This window comes from Paralichthys olivaceus, chromosome 11 (genome assembly GCF_024713975.1).
Source record: "Paralichthys olivaceus isolate ysfri-2021 chromosome 11, ASM2471397v2, whole genome shotgun sequence".
NCBI lineage: Eukaryota > Metazoa > Chordata > Actinopteri > Pleuronectiformes > Paralichthyidae > Paralichthys > Paralichthys olivaceus.
Window position 1 is genome coordinate 6,489,812 of NC_091103.1, and position 15,815 is coordinate 6,505,626.

At 42.7% G+C, this 15,815-nt stretch overlaps 1 protein-coding gene across 5 annotated transcripts in view; it reads left to right on the forward strand.

The window, feature by feature from the left end:
* dpf1 (double PHD fingers 1) overlaps nt 1-15,815 on the forward strand; it is a 41,309-nt gene that overhangs the window by 985 nt on the left and 24,509 nt on the right. For 3 of the 5 annotated variants that reach the window (XR_011244488.1, XM_069534059.1, XM_069534062.1), the window contains exons 2-5: nt 11,386-11,415; nt 11,955-12,115; nt 13,486-13,593; nt 14,884-15,011. Coding sequence is in view for 4 of the 5 variants with exons in the window: in XM_069534059.1 (XP_069390160.1) it covers nt 11,386-11,415; nt 11,955-12,115; nt 13,486-13,593; nt 14,884-15,011 (427 nt within the window). In the remaining variant the exon portion in view is untranslated. The remainder of the gene's footprint in view (nt 1-11,385; nt 11,416-11,954; nt 12,116-13,485; nt 13,594-14,883; nt 15,012-15,815) is intronic. The other 2 variants (XM_069534061.1, XM_069534060.1) reach the window with 2 other exon arrangements.

Consider the following 15,815-nt stretch of genomic DNA (forward strand, 5'->3'; position numbering starts at 1 on the left):
TCTATTAACGGGTGGATTTCCCGTGAAGTTTTTCCTGTGATGATCCCCTTTGTGCGTTTTTTTTTTGGAGGGGGGTCCTTTTTGCGGAGACTGGTTTCAGCGGAATGCAGACGCCTGCTGCCCGCCTGGGCTCCTGGCCAAAAAGGTGGCTGATGGTGGTGGGTCTGTCAGCGGGTATTTACGCACGTCTAGCCGTGGAGGAAGAAGAAGAAAAAAACACAATAGCTCCAATATAAACACACAAACAAACACAAGAGAGTTTGAGGCCAGTGAAGATTCAGCTCAGCTCAGGCAGTTTGAAACAAAGAAAAGTCACAGGAGCTGTTGTATAAATCTGATGCTGGGCATGGTTTTACCTGAGCAGGGATAAAGACTGACTGTGTGCGTGCCTGTGTGCGTGCCTGCCTGCGTGCGTGTGTGTGTGTGTGCTTGTGTGTGTCTGAGATGCAGACACAGGCGACATTTCGTGCAATTCCATGAACGGCTGGCCTGTACGTGCCTGTTTTGAAGAGCACTTGACATGAGAGACAGGATTGCAATGTTAGCTACTCATCGGGCAACTGTGTGCTTCCCTGATTGGCTGTGATGGTATTTTACTGTTTTGCCAAAATAAATTTTGGTCCTCAAGCACACAGCTCATAAAAAGTGGTGGATTGTCAATTTTAAGGTTTAATTACTGTACAGGCTGATACCTAGTTATATCATTTGACAATGGGACAGGAATGGGCAGACGGAGGCTGCACGTTGGACCTTCAGAGTTCAGAGCATCCTCTCCTCTCCTTTCCTCTCCTCTCCTCTCCTCTCCTCTCCCCTCCTCTACCTCCACTTCCTCCTTTTTCCTCCTATTCCTCCTCCTCTCTAAGGGATGCTCAACCAAGCAGAGCCCAAGTGTGGCCTGATTGCTCCCAGGGGCCCTCACTGACACCATGTCAGCAGTTTAAATTGACTGATTTGCATGGATTTTATACCGGGACAATTTGAGAGAAGCCGTTTTGGTGGTGGCAGGAATAGAACTCGATAGGGGGAAGGGAATTGAGAGTAAATAGGTTAGGGCCTGAGACATGACATAGTACCCAATTTAAATAGTTGTCTTACATTGATTTTAAGTGCTTAGAAAGTTTGGCAAAAGAGAAAAAAGAAAACATAAAAGAAGCAGCCAAGTTGTCAGCTATGCAGTTTAAACCCTGCAGGGATGCTGGCATCCTCTGTCACTACTGCATCTGACTCTATGAGCAGGACTAAAGCTAAATGTATTTATCCTACGAGGCCACAGAAATCAACAATGTCTTTATACAAACCATCGTTATACCCAGAATGGTTTAACTAGGTTCCAGTTACCACAGTTTGATGGGGCTTTTAAATACGCCCTGGTAATGAGCATGTCTACAAACTAACTTGCTGTTAGAGGCTTGTACAAAAATGAGGGGCCCATGCAGTAAAATGGGCAAAACAACTGTACACGAAACAACAGTATACGATGACTGGCTTCATGCCAGAGACAGTGTCTGTTGTGTCCTTAAATGTCTTGAAACCTTATAAATTATATTTAATTCATGGATATAAATTCTGTGGGAAGCTTTAACAGTTGTTGCCCATTGCCCGGCCAAGTGTGTTTGTGTGTGTGTGTGTTGGGCCTGCAGTGTGTGTGTGTGTGTGTGTGTGTGTGTGTGTGTGTGTGTGTGTGTGTGTGTGTGTATGTGTGTGTGTCTGTGTGTGTGTGTGTGTGTGTAGTAAGTACAGTTGAGGCTTCATTTGTGTGCTGAGGCAAATCAGTGGAGGAGCGAACATGCAGCTCCAGCCTCCAATCTACTGGGCATTTCCTTTTACCAGCCCTCACGCCGTCTATCTCTCTGCTGGATTAGAGACTCCTTTTAATCTCCCATTCTCTCCTTCTCTACTTCTCTCTCCCTCTTATTTCCTCTCTGTCCTCCCATCACCCCTGCCACCCCATCGTTCACGTTCCCTCCCTGTGTCTTCCTCACCATCATCCTCCATCCATCACTGTTTTGTTTTTTTCGGTGTCTCCCTTTTGTTCAGCCATTTCCTCTCTGACTCACTCTCTCTTTCCTCATTTTCCTTATTTTTTCCACCTTTGGTTTCAAACCATCTGAGCCCTCTGTGTTACCGACTGTTAACCCCCACCCCCCACCTGCCACCACACTTCTGTGCATTGTCACTGCTTTAATATTCAGCAAAACTATAGTACAGGAAAATCTCAGTGCGTTTTGTTAGATCCCTTTAAATCTTGTCGGAAAGCTCATTCCTAACAGTTCCTTTGGAGGGATTTACTCTAGATTTGGATTATCCACTGACATAAAGTGTTTTTTAGTCCACTGCTCACACCAAATTATACCATTAGCGGCATCACAAAGTGTTGTTTTAGTTACAAAGGAGACATGAAGACCCTGCCTCCAAATGGCGGTTGTTCATTTCTGATGCTTCCTGCTTATGAAACAGATGACAAAATATTTTAAACTGGAAATATTTTAAGGAACAAAGTGCAATCAAATCAAATTGACAACTAGAATCTCACATTATTATAATCAATTAGAGAGGTGGCAGAATTAGTCACTATGGCAGTTGATGTTGCGTGTATGTCTCAAAGATATTACTTCCTCGTGCTGGTTGTGGAGGCAGAGATGTAGATAATGGTTTGCTGTGGTATTGGCAGCGGTTGTGGCAGGGGCCTATATAATATTATTTTCTGTCCTGCCTGACTGAGCCAGGCTAAATGAGTTCCATGTAATAACCGGCTCTGTGTGCAAACAGCCCCGCGCCACAGCCTGTGCATCCATTTCCAGATCTTTCTCTCTTCTTTCAGCCTCTGCCTCTCATTCCTTCACTCGCTCATTTGAGTAGTATCACCCGTGTGGATGGGGGCTCACACACACACACACACACACACACACACACACACACACACACACACACACACACACACACACACACACACACACACACCAGGGAACATTCACACAGTTGCACTCCCTCGTTCCCTTTCTTGCTCTCAGTTTTTTTCTCACTTCGTGGGAGTGAGCCTCAGGTCTGATGTTTTTAAGGGTATTTCTTTTTCCGAGTTATTCCTTTCATCACCCCCATTATTTAGACTTTCTATCTGTTTTACTCTGTCTTTTTTTAAGACGACATTTTCAAGAGAGACAGAGAGAGGAAGAAAAAGAGAGAGACATAGATAAGTATTTTTAGCTCTATGACCTATTTCTCCAGTGCTACCTAACTAACTGACAGTTAGCTCCACTGCTTTTGGGACCTTGCGTGATTTCCAGCCAGGAATTTTGGAATTTGTAGTTCTGTTGGGGCTTGAACTTGTAGTCCAAGTGCAAAGAATGGAAGAAGCAGAGAGTGAATCCTCTCCTCTCCTCTCCTCCTTAGCATTAATCCCCCTCCCTTCTCTTGTCATTCCCCATTTATTTTATTCCCAGTGTCATCGCGTGTCCAGTGGATCCCTATCAGGAGTTGTCCTGGGTGGAGTCAACACAAACCAATGGCTGTTCCCCTCTGCAGCACTTTAATAAGAATGCAGACTGTGTGTGTGTGTCTGTGTGTGTGTGTGTGGGGGGGGGGCTGGATAAGAAAACACACACACACACACACACACACACACGCACATGCACTCACACGTGCACAGCCAGATACAGAGGTAGGGAATCCATCGCCATAATAAGAGGCCAAGTGCAGTGGTGATAAATCTCACCTGAAGGAGCTGTTCGGAGGCAGATTGCCTTACCCTGATGTACTGCCCTCAATACACACTGCAGCTAGCTACGGGCTATATACACCCACACATATAGACCAGGATTGAATGCATGCACAAATACTAATACTCAGTTTGCATAAATGGGTATGTGAGTATGCTTGAGTAATAAGTATGTAAGTTTTCATGCATATGTAGGAAAAAAACACATACCAAAACCCACAAATGGGAAACATGCACACAGACATGCACCAAGAGGCCCTATGATTCACAGTTATATAGTGGGCTCCAAGATAACCACACCCAGTGGACAACGAGAGAGGTACCCACATGGGAAATGACACACAACTCTTCATTAAATTCCCACATGTATGATTTGTTGCATGGCTCTGCCTTTTTCTGCCTCTCTCACTCTGCTGTTCTCTGTCATATCTCTCGTCATGTTCAGGTAGACAAATGGTCAGTTGCCCACACACATGCACACACAGATGCGCAGATGCAGTGCTGTGACAGCGATTCAAGGGAACTGACGTTTCCCAGCTGGTAGTGTGACAGACGTCCACTGCTACACAGACACTGCCACACACACGCACACACTCCTGTCTGTCCATCTGTCTGTCTGTCACTGTCAAACCGAGTATCTGGCCTCTTTGTCTTTCTGACTGACATGCACCCTGTCACACACACACACAAACACAAAGGTACCTGTTTTTATTAACTGACAGAAGACCATAAGAGATCACACACACACACACGCTCATAAAAATGTATTTGTGTTATTTCTATGATTTCTATGTGTATATATATATATATATATATATACATGTATGTATAAATCCATATTTATAAGTGTATATATATATGTAAGTATAGAATCCCCACCACTGTATTATATATATATATATATCCCTTGCCTTTGTAGCCTAGCAATTTTCAGATGAACAGAAAATATATATCATGCACACGCAGATTGGGAAAAGAGAGAAAAAAGACAAATCATTTCACAGAGAGAGAGAGAGAGAGAGAGAGAGAGAGAGAGAGAGAGGGGAGAGAGAGAGGCAGAGAGAGAAGAAATTGAATTGCGGGTGGTGAGGATGGGGTGGAGGGGTGAGAGGGAGGAGGGGTGAATTGGTAAGGGTGATATTGCATAGTTTAATCTGTTGAGTTCAGCCATGGAAGGGCTGGGCTGGGGGAGGGGAGGAACAGTACAGTCGTAGGCCGCTTGATATTAGTTCTCCACTGTGCACACACAGACAAAGCTCCGTAGGCCAGACAACATTCGTGTGTGTGTGTGTGTCAGTGTGTGTGTGAGTAGCTGCACAGATGGACAATGGTGGATGAGGCAGGTGTGTGGTCCAGGTGCACAGACTTGAAGATGTAGACACAAGTGTTTTACAGGCTTTAAAGTAACCCCCCCCCCCCCACACACACACACACTCACACAGGAATATACACAGACCTAAACACTCCCATACAATCTGCACTCAGCCCTCCTGAAGCCATTTACATGTGGGCTACTTCATTCCCTTCCAGTTTAATTACCTCATTCCACACAGTTGGAAACCACCATTGGAATGAAATCCTTCGCTGGCATCGACAATTTTTGTGATTGTGGTCTAATTTTTATGATTCCCCCATTCTCGTCAAATTTTCCAATGATTCAATTTCACCTCTAGGGGGAGCCCTTTGTTTCACTATTAAGCGGAGAACCAGGTAATTGGTGTGGTTAATTGCACCTTAACCTTAAAACTGCCGCCGGCATTGTGTGTGTGCATGTGTATGCACCAGTGGACTGTGACTCAGTGTGTGCTGAAGTGAACTGCATCTGCTGGATGGGACTTGAAGGATCACCCAGAGACTCAGACAATAGCTTAGCCAGGGTGGGCCTGGTGGGGTGGCTGTGCTTTTCAGGAAGACTGTATGTCAACTCCCTATCAAGAGTATGAGTGTGTTTATTTGAGTGTGTGTGTGTGTGTGTGTGTGTGTGTGTGTGTGTGTATGTAGACTCAGCAGCTTCCTCAGTGTTTTCATGGAGGCCTCTCCCTCCCTGCTGTTTGCACAGTGCAGGCTGAGGAAGACAGCGTAGTCTGAGCTTGGGATTCACATACGCACACAAACACATAAACTACTCTCTCATTCCTTTTCCTCATCTCGATTTACTATGTGGAAGTGTCTGTCTCTGGTTAGATCTTCATAATATTGGTTGTTCTTGTCAGTTGTGTATGAAGTGAAATATTTGTGATATTTGTATATATTCAAGCATAATAGTACATCCTCTTTGTGTATTTACATGCATTCTCTTTCCCACATTTCTGTATTTGTGCTTGTGTGTACAGGTGTCCTCTGTGTTGTTTTCGTGCCCTTGCACAGTGCAGCCCTGTGTGATTGTCATTTCTGTCATGTCTGCCTGGACAGTTTCGGTAGTCAGCTCCAGTTTGTTGGAGAGCTGGCTCTGTGCCAGTTAATTACTAGTATTTCGCTCTGTGCTTGTGAGTCAGCGCACATCTCTGAGCCGAAACTATACTTGGAATAAACCTGAAATAGAAATAAATGTTGATAACATTATAGCAAAATGAAACTGAATGGAATTGTAGTTTAGCAGTTTTCATGCTGAATGATATATAATCACAGTGTGTTGACGTGGCATCAGGTTTTTGGCTTTCCTTCATCGTTGGTGTGGTTTGTTCTCTGAGCCACTCTCTGTGGTTTGTGTTCTCTGCAACCTGCTTGGTTGGACCTCAGACCACAGAGCAGTGATTCAGTGAGTGTTTCCCTCTCTACATGGAGGAAAATCCATTATTGCACACACACACACACGCACACACACAAATTGGGATAATATACAGTATGCAGTACGCATATACCTCGGCTATGTACCATCAGTGTGTGCGTCTGTGTGAGAGAAGTGTTAAAGCAGTTTCAGCGATGTGTAAATGCCACTCTCAGATTCTCTTTAGATGCGACTGTCGGTCATACACATAAAATATTCCTTCTCTGGGTTGGTTTCAGGTGGTACTTATCACTCAGATGTATGTTCTAGTGCTCGTTCGGCTAAGATTGATTCTAAATACTTTCCCGACAATGTTTGCTTGTCGTTTGGTTGTTTGTTTTTGTTTTTTGCTGGATTATGCAAAAAGTACTCAACAAATTCCCATACAATTTTGTGGAGAGGTGGAGCAGGACCCAAAGAATGATCCAATACATTTTGCAGATGTGGATCAGAGGGTGGATGCAGATGATTTTTCAGATATAATTTGTGGGACTCTTGGGCCTTTGCGTAGGTTTGGAATCCAGTGAGTGACTTATAGTTAGAGTGAAACGTCACGATCAACAGCTGTGACGTACTCATGATGATTGGTCGAGCACATGTATCGATGCGACGTTGCACCATGGCTCTATCCCCCGATTACTACTGCACAGACAAATTATGACATCAGTGCGAGATGGCCACGATCATATGCAGGATCGTTTGGCTTCATTCCTGGATAGTGTGAGGAAGTGGAGACGCATCACCCATCTTTACACACGCTATATTTTAATGCTGTAACTACATAGGCTGCTTGAGTCTCTGCTGCCATATGCACAATACTACGGAACCTACCAGTCCCCAATAATGCAACCATGTCAGTTAACTTCGTATAACAAACATTTTTTCCTATGCATCTCTCAGCTTTTTAAAGCATGCGTGTGATCCACAAAGAGATCCTGAGGGAGGACATGGTGTCTGTCGCTCGCTGAGTTCAGAGTAGTTTAATTTCTCTGCTGTTCGGCCTCACTGTTACTTAGCGAGCATGATGAGAGACAGCATTTGAGGCAGTGTTTGCTGATCAAGCTTTTTCTGCTCTCGCCACTCCCCGGATGGAGTTTTTGAATCAAATCTGAGAGCTGAAGATGATTATTATACAAATTCAGACTGTGAATCATCTTTGATGGATATTTGCAGGTGAAAGACAAAGAGTTCCTGGTCTAGAAAAATGCGTCTGCAGCCCTCTATCAAATGACAGCGAGCTTTTCACAGGTCATCCTGCTCTGCTACTGCACAGCTCAGTACTTCTGTCTCTCTCTCTTGTTGTCCCTTTCTCTGTTCAACTCTTCCCTCACTGTCTGTCTGCCAATTCTTCAACTGATGTCTTCCACATTTTCTCTCCTCTGCCTGTTTCATTCTCCCTTCTCTCTTGCTTCGAGTCTCCTCCTAACTTTCTCTTTTTCCCCCCTGCATCTCCTGGCCTCCACTGTGAGTGGCTCAGCTCCTCTCCTGTACAAGCCTCCAAGCAGGCAAACAGTCATGCAGCTCTGCTATCGAAATGTAATAAGATTGGGAGCACCCAAATTGAAAGAAGCCATTTTCTACAGCTGTCAACTTATTATTGAGAGGGGTGAGCCAGTACCTCTAAAGGCAGCGGAGGAGCGGAAGATGGTGATGGAGGGATTGAAGGGAGCGGGGTTTGAAGTGAGAAGGCTGCTGAAGGAGGAGAGGGATGGGGAGCTCAGGGGTGAGCTGTTTCAAATTTGAATGCTTTCCTTTTTTCCCTCACCCAGTCTCTCTCTGGTATATTTAGGTGTGGTCACCAATGCTGCCCTTGAAGTCCAAGTCTTTTATTCACCATGCTGCTCTTAATATTTTAAAAAGCCTGTGTGGGGCTTTGTGGACTGGTGTTCTGTGGATGTATGCAGCTGTTTGAGCTCCTCTCAGTGGGTGTGAGTGTTTATTTTCCCACCTTATGACTATTTATATGCAAACAGAAGGTGGGCCTATATTTGCATCCAATGGCTGCCTTTCCATTGTAGCTACACTTCAAACTTTGATTTAGAAATTAAGTGTTGCTCCTCACTGCAGCATCCCACTCTGGTTGAACAGTGTCTGACTGGCTTGTGTCGATCTAACCTGCTATTGTTTTGGACAGGCCTCTTCCCTGCTCCTCTCTTCATTGGTTTATTGTAAACTGCAGGAAGGATCACGGGCGCAGCACTATAGCAAGGTGAAGTGAGGTGAGGAAAAGTCCCGATGACGCACCTGTGATGCGGCCATAAAGTACGGTCACATGCACAGCCAGTCGCGGGCTCTGAGCTGTAAGGAAACATATTCTGTCCTGCAGAGGGTGAGCAGCTCATTCACAGTGACACATTAATGCACATGAGTGCAGCGTGGCCCACATATTGACGCCCTGATCACATCCTTTAAATGTCATTGTCCAGTGATGGCACTGCGAGGTTGCACAACTGGTTTAGGCAGTTTCGAAGACGCCACGCTCAAGCTGTCAGACCGCACCAGAATCTACTGGGTCGGGCATTTATCCCCCGACCCAAGTTTTAATCCAGCTTCTAAGGACATTAAACCATAAATAATCTTCTTTTTGTTTGAGTGTCTTGTCAAAAAAGTTGAATCCTTTAAAACCTCTTTTTGCTTTTGCTCTAATCTAAGATGATTATATGCTTTGTTTGTACCTCAACAGTCTTGTTGTGGTGCATTGTTTTTCAATAATTACACCAAAGAGACTTTTAGTCCCCTGAGTTTATTTTCTTTTTGTCTCTTAATTAGCTGATAGCCCAGAAACTGTTTTACAGATTTCAGTAAACTTTGGCTGAAGTTTAGGCCTCGAGGAGAGGAACTGATTGGATTTGTGGTGCAAATCTTTTTGAATTATTTGAACTGTGTTTTTTTACAGTATTATCCAGTTTATGGTGCATAATGGATGAGCCCCTGAATAAGTTTTATGGTTTGTCTGTTTTTCAACAAACCAAACAAGATTCTCTTCAGTAGTTGTTTCATAATTTATATTAAATGTCGTTTTTTTAGTGTTAAAACTGCATCAAAGTGTCAGAACAGTGTTGCAGTCTTAATAACTGACTTTATTGTAAGACATACTTCTTCTTATGGCTTCCATCAGGAGACATGTTTAGCCTATAGAAGGCAAACTCCTCTAAGCTGTAAACATCAAAGTTGTATTAGGTGAAAACAGCTGTTTAAAGCCTTTTGTGTCTCCAGAGGTTCGGCTGTGTGAAATCTAGAAAATAACGTCAAGTCACTTGAGTCAATAGACATGGACCAATAGTGCTTTATTAACCTGATTAAGACAGTCTGAGTAAGACACTGTCATCTAAACAGCATTTCCTGATGCCCTCACCTGAGGTCATGCTCGGAAAATAATCAATGATCAAATTTAGACATATGGAGTATTCTGATCTTATTCACATTATATAGACATGAATACACAATAATCACATGATAACGAACTATTTGAGTTTTCACAGCGTTTTGCGACATTAAAATACTGCTTAAAGAAACATGCCCTCCAATATACATGAGTTGTAAGATGTAATGTCGACATGATTCATAATCAGACTGCTGTGTAACATGATAATGGGAATATAAATAGTATATTCTATTAGCAACTCATGTAAAGACCATTTTTAAATTAATGTCTTATCCGTAGTAGGGCTGGGCCATATGGCTAAAGTTATAGCGAGATTGAAAATGTTCATTTCATTAAATTGATAATAATCAAGATAAATGTCACATTTTTATTTCTGTTAAGTTTAACGACTGATTTTTGCTCCTGAGTGAAGGTTGTGATTTTAAACTTTATGAGGAGGGGATGATATACACTCGGCAAACACCAGAACATTTGGCAAATCTGAGATTAATCAAACTGTGGTATAGCTCCTCACTGTGCTTACACAAGAATTATATTGCTATACATCAGAGTTCTCATGTATTTCTATTAAAGCAAATTCTTTTGCCATAATTATATATCGTTTCATTGCCCCGTCCTATTTCAGACTGAAGGATGCAAGTTAGAAAGGGATAAAAGTCTGAGTGTGGAATTTAAAAGGAGTGAGTTAACCATACCTCTGTATACTGCTCCTCATCCCTCATCTCTGCTTGAGTCTCATGTCTTACGTTGGTTTCTTTCAGACTAACATGTCTCTGACTGAACTGTTAGCTTTCATGTTGAATTGTGGGTAATTATGTCTCACTTTTTGACAAAGAACGTGTTAATTAAAAAAGGTGATGTCTCTGGCTGTGCAACTTTGATTTTGATGCTTTGTTTCAAACTATCAGTAGTTGGTCTGAAGGTGTGATATGAGCGCAGTGTTGATGGAGTACTCATTCAGCATTTGAAGCAATAATGCATTAAGATAGTGTATAATTTCAAGCCAGTTTGATGAAAACTACGCATCTACACTGAGAATTGCTGCAAAATGAATCATTCATTTAATCAGTCACACTTTTTATCATCGCACTGAAACTGCACTTACTTTCTTCAGAGGTTGCTGTTGGCTCTGCTCTGCTGTGTGTGTGTGTGTGTGTGTGTGTGTGTGTGCTGTAGCTGTAGTTTAGTGTGCCCTGTATAGCAAAGTGACCTTGATGTCTGCACTCAGCAGGAAGACACTAGAGAGGAGTGATTAACAGGAAATAGACAAAGAGAGAAGAGACAGAAGAGGGAAGAGCGATGAACATTTCAAAAAGAAGTGTGAACGGTAAACGTGCCAGGAAAAAAAAAACAAAACTGAAAAGGGAGCTGATTCAGAGAAAAGTGAAGACACGAGAGAACGAAGGAAAGATGTAAAGGACCATGAAGCCAAACGAAAGTTGGGTGGGGTGAGGAGTGACTCACCACATGTCTATTGGATTTTTCTTCTTCTTCTTCTTCTTCTTCTTCTCCCTACAGGCAATCTGGAGGTGCAGTCATCAAGAACAGGTAAGAAGGAGGGTGAGGGATGGGAGAGAGGGTGAAGGGAGTGAAAGGAAGGAGGGGGGAGGAACAAAGAGAAGAATATAACACTGAATGTTAATCAAGCTCACACTTGGACAGGTGGGAAAATAGATTGCATATAGTTGGCGTGTGTGTGTGTGTGTGTGTGTGTGTGTGTGTGTGTGGTTACCAGCTTATCTGCCATGACCCAGGTTGATAGGGCTGTGTATGTGTATGGCTTTTCAATACATGAACACACACTTAACCACCCACACAATAACTGCCCATGACATGCACTAAGATGTGTGTGCACCTTGATACACACAAACACATACACTGAAACACACATACACACCCACAGACATGCACACACACAGACACACACACACACACACAGACACACACAGACACACACATCTTGTTTCCCTTGCTGACATTGAACTGTATTCCCTGCTTCTCCTTCACCTTTGACCCCCACACCCCTTCTTCACTCTTTCCATTCTTACACATCCTCTTCCCCTCTTTCCTCCTCTCTCCTCCCTCAGTCTTGGTGAGGAGTTTTATAAGGAGGCCATTGAACACTGCCGCAGCTACAATGCCCGTCTGTGTGCCGAGCGCTCCATGCGTCTCCCCTTCCTGGACTCCCAGACCGGCGTGGCCCAGAGCAACTGTTACATCTGGATGGAGAAGAACCACCGTGGACCGGGTGTGTGTCTCTCTGTGTGTGTTTGTGTGTTCAGTACCTGGGCAGAATTAAGTGTCTGGCTGAAGCAGGAGGAGTCCTCCAGAGCACGCTTCTTTGTTGGTGTGTGTGTGTGTGTGTGTGTGTGTGTGTGTGTTTGTTGTGTTGTGCCAGCTGTTGTGCGACACAAATTATTCTCCTCAGTCATTTGTCCCGTAGCTTCCTGCCTTCCTCTGCTCTGCTTGTTTCTGTCTGTCTTACCTTACTCCCTTATTTCCTCCCCCTCGTTTCCAGGCCTCCTACCTTTCACACCTCAACTTTTTTTCCTTCTTTCCCTAAAGGGCGTTTTCTCATCACTTTTTCTTTCTCTGTAACATCAGTGTATTTTGGCAGTGAATCAGACACCCCTGTAGGCAATGATATGCTGCTGGCACCAGCTATTCCAGAGAGAATGCTCTTTATGTGTGTGTCTGTGTCTGTGTCTGTGTGTGTGTGTGTGTGTGTGTGTGTGTGTGTGTGTGTGTGTGTGTGTGTGTGTGTGTGTGTGTGTGTGTGTGTGTGTGTTTGTGTGTGTGTGTGTGTGTGTGTGTGTGTGTGTGTGTGTGAGTGTGAGTGTGTGTGTGTGAGTGTATCTTGTACGTGTATGTGTGTATGTTGGTTCACTGAGTTTGTAGCCTTTGGTGTCTGCCAGTTAAACTCTTTTGTTTGTTAGTTAGTTTTTAGTTCTTGATTTGCATAAAGTAACAGAATCAATTTTGCTAATTGACTTCATTAATTAACATTCTGCAGGTGCTTAAGAAGTAAAGTTAATTCCTATTTGGTTTCTGTCAGTAGTGTTTTTAATAGCTAACTATTCATTAGACACAACCTTGAGATAAAGTTTTCCAAAGCCACAAAAGTAGGTAGTTTATGAAGTATTTATAAACTGCATTAATAATAACACATTTTGATCTGTTCTCTGATGTGCAGTACCTCAGACAACCATGTATACTATTGGCTATGCTAGAGTTGTAACTCTACTAACACCAGAGTAAATAAAATAGCTTGAAGAGTATCAGATTTTTAAAATAATAATGATAATAATATAATTTTATTCATATAGCACTTTGCAAGAAAATAGAGTTGATATCAAAACCAGAAACCCATGAAACCTCCCCTTCATGGACACTACAGCATATATATCTACAGTATATATATCATAGGCCATACATTAATACTTTTATGTCCAAATATAATATTGAAAAAAAAAAAAAATAAATGAAAAACATAATGTCAAATAGTCTGAAACATTTTTGAACATGTCAGAGTTTAAACTTTATTTTCTACTAATCTGTTTTCTGTCTTCTGAGTCATGTTTGTTTCTCTGTCAAGCTGTGTATTCCTCTGTGTTTCAGGCCATGCACCAGGTCAGTTGTACACATATCCTGCTCGCTGCTGGCGCAAGAAGAGACGGCTAAACATCTTGGAGGACCCACGGCTCGTACCCATCGAGTTCAAAATTGGTAAGGAGTAACTGGGCCAGCTCTTTAGCATCAACAGCACTGTGGAATCTGTCACTTTGGGTACATATTCCTAATTCCCAGTCGTAAATAAATGCTGCCCATTTACCTCTTAACATGCCACTTTTCCCTTTAATTTGTTGGTTTATGCTTTATTTGGTTCTCTTCTCGCTCAAGGCTAGTCCTCAGAAATTCCACAGGGTTGTTAAAACAACAATTAAGTATAACCAGTGGAATCTAGCATTGTGTGCTTTCTGATGTGAGAAGGGCCAGATCATGAAATATTGTTTGGAGGTGATCTCCGTTTATCCTGACTATATTAGCCAAATTCCAAAATCATACTGTCAGATGTGAACATAAAGCCCCTCTCACATGGAGCACAACAGCAAAAATCCTAAAGTACCTTAAAACACGGAAGACATACCCAACAGAAAGAGCCAAAACACAAATTAAACAACACAAATATGTTAGAGGCTTAAATAAGGAAATTTGTACCACAGAACGTCACATACCCCTCCCATAAAGTACAACAGCAAAAAGAGGAGAAGCACCTTTTTGAGGAGGGTCTCCAAAAATAGGAGTAGTGGTTCAGAAACGTTTTGCACGTTTTGCCTATGGAAGCCTGGCCGTGTCGGGTAATGTACACATATTTTATACAATCATAACATTAAATATTACAGACTTGATTACACATATTGCTGCTTTATGGTTGGCATGTTTAGTTAAGCATATTAAAATGCTAATAGGCCTATAGTACACAAACAGGCTCCTGGCATGCTTCTTTTATTTCCCCTTGAGTAGCTTGGATTTTAAAAATTCATGTTTATTCCACATTATCTAATATTATTGCATACACGACTCTGCATCAGCTTGTGTAGCTGAAACAATATTATTTCATTACCATGTTTTGGAAAACTTTAATTTGTTATTTCTGGCCCATCAGGAGATCAGTGAGGATTAAAATGTGCCTTGTTATTAAAAATTCAAGGGGTCAAACGACGAAATTTCTTTATTATATTTATTTTATTATTTTATTTATATGTATGTGCAGATGCTTTCCCCTCACAAAAACCTTTATCAAACCAAATTGTATGTTAAACTCATATTATGTGTAGCAGGTGGCTCACATGAAGAGAAAACATCTGTAAAGAAAATGTGGACACTTTCCCGAAACCACATCCGTACGAAACCAGCCAAGTTTAGTTTCCTCAGGGCAGCGTTAGCTCAAATGAGCATGTCAGCATGACTGTGAGGTCTCTGCTGCTTTCTGATTGTAATTGTGTCATCCCTCAGATTACGAGGCTTCGCTAAAGAAGGAGGGGGGCATCCCGGATGGGCCTGTGCTGGAGTCGCTTCTCGCCGGGGAAACCCTGGACAAGAAGGTAGAAACCAAGGAAGAAGAGCCAATGAGCGAGTGTCAGGTGAGAATTCATTGTTCTCCCTCCCCCTCTCATTTCTCTCTTCAGTTGTTTGTTATTCTCTGTGTCTTGTTCTTGTTGTTTTCCTCTTATGTCAGCCTGTCTTCCTCTTTTTATCTGTCTGTATTACCCTCTGTGTTTGTGTTCCTCTGTCTGTCTCCGCCTTTGTCTCTTGGATCGTGTTTTGTTGGTGACATCCCTCCTGGCTCAGAATGTGTGCATATGTGTGTGTGCGCATTTTTGTGTGTACTTGTAAATGTGTGTGATTGCACTGCAGTCAGTCTTGGGAATCCATTTATGTATATGAGTAGACACATTTTTCTGAATAAGGGACATTTGAGGGAAGTGGAGCCACCTCTTAGCTCTTTGTCATGGGTCATTTTTCGGTATGTGGCACCACTGAGCACAAACTTAAAGTCCACCTGACTCTGTATTTCATCAGCTAGAGGGCGTTGCTCTTGAACTCTTGAACTCAGAACGACAGCTAATCAATCAGCAATTGAGTGAATGGCCGTCACAGCTTTTTGAAAGCTGAAGTAGTGTTCAGTTCCTCTAATCCATGGTCTCAAGGCTCACTCAGGGCTTTACGTCAACACCTTACAGCGATCCCTTTTTTAACACAATCAGATTAAAGTCTTGTAACACAAAGCTGTTGTTTTCCTATAAGGCATAAAAAAAGGATAAACTCTCATCTTTTAAAGGAGCTTTGATTTTACACTTGGAGTTCAGTGGAGAGTAGTACGCAGCCCATGAAGGCAGCTTTATATAATGTCTTCAGTGGCGAAGAATGGAGCTGACTTAAGTTTG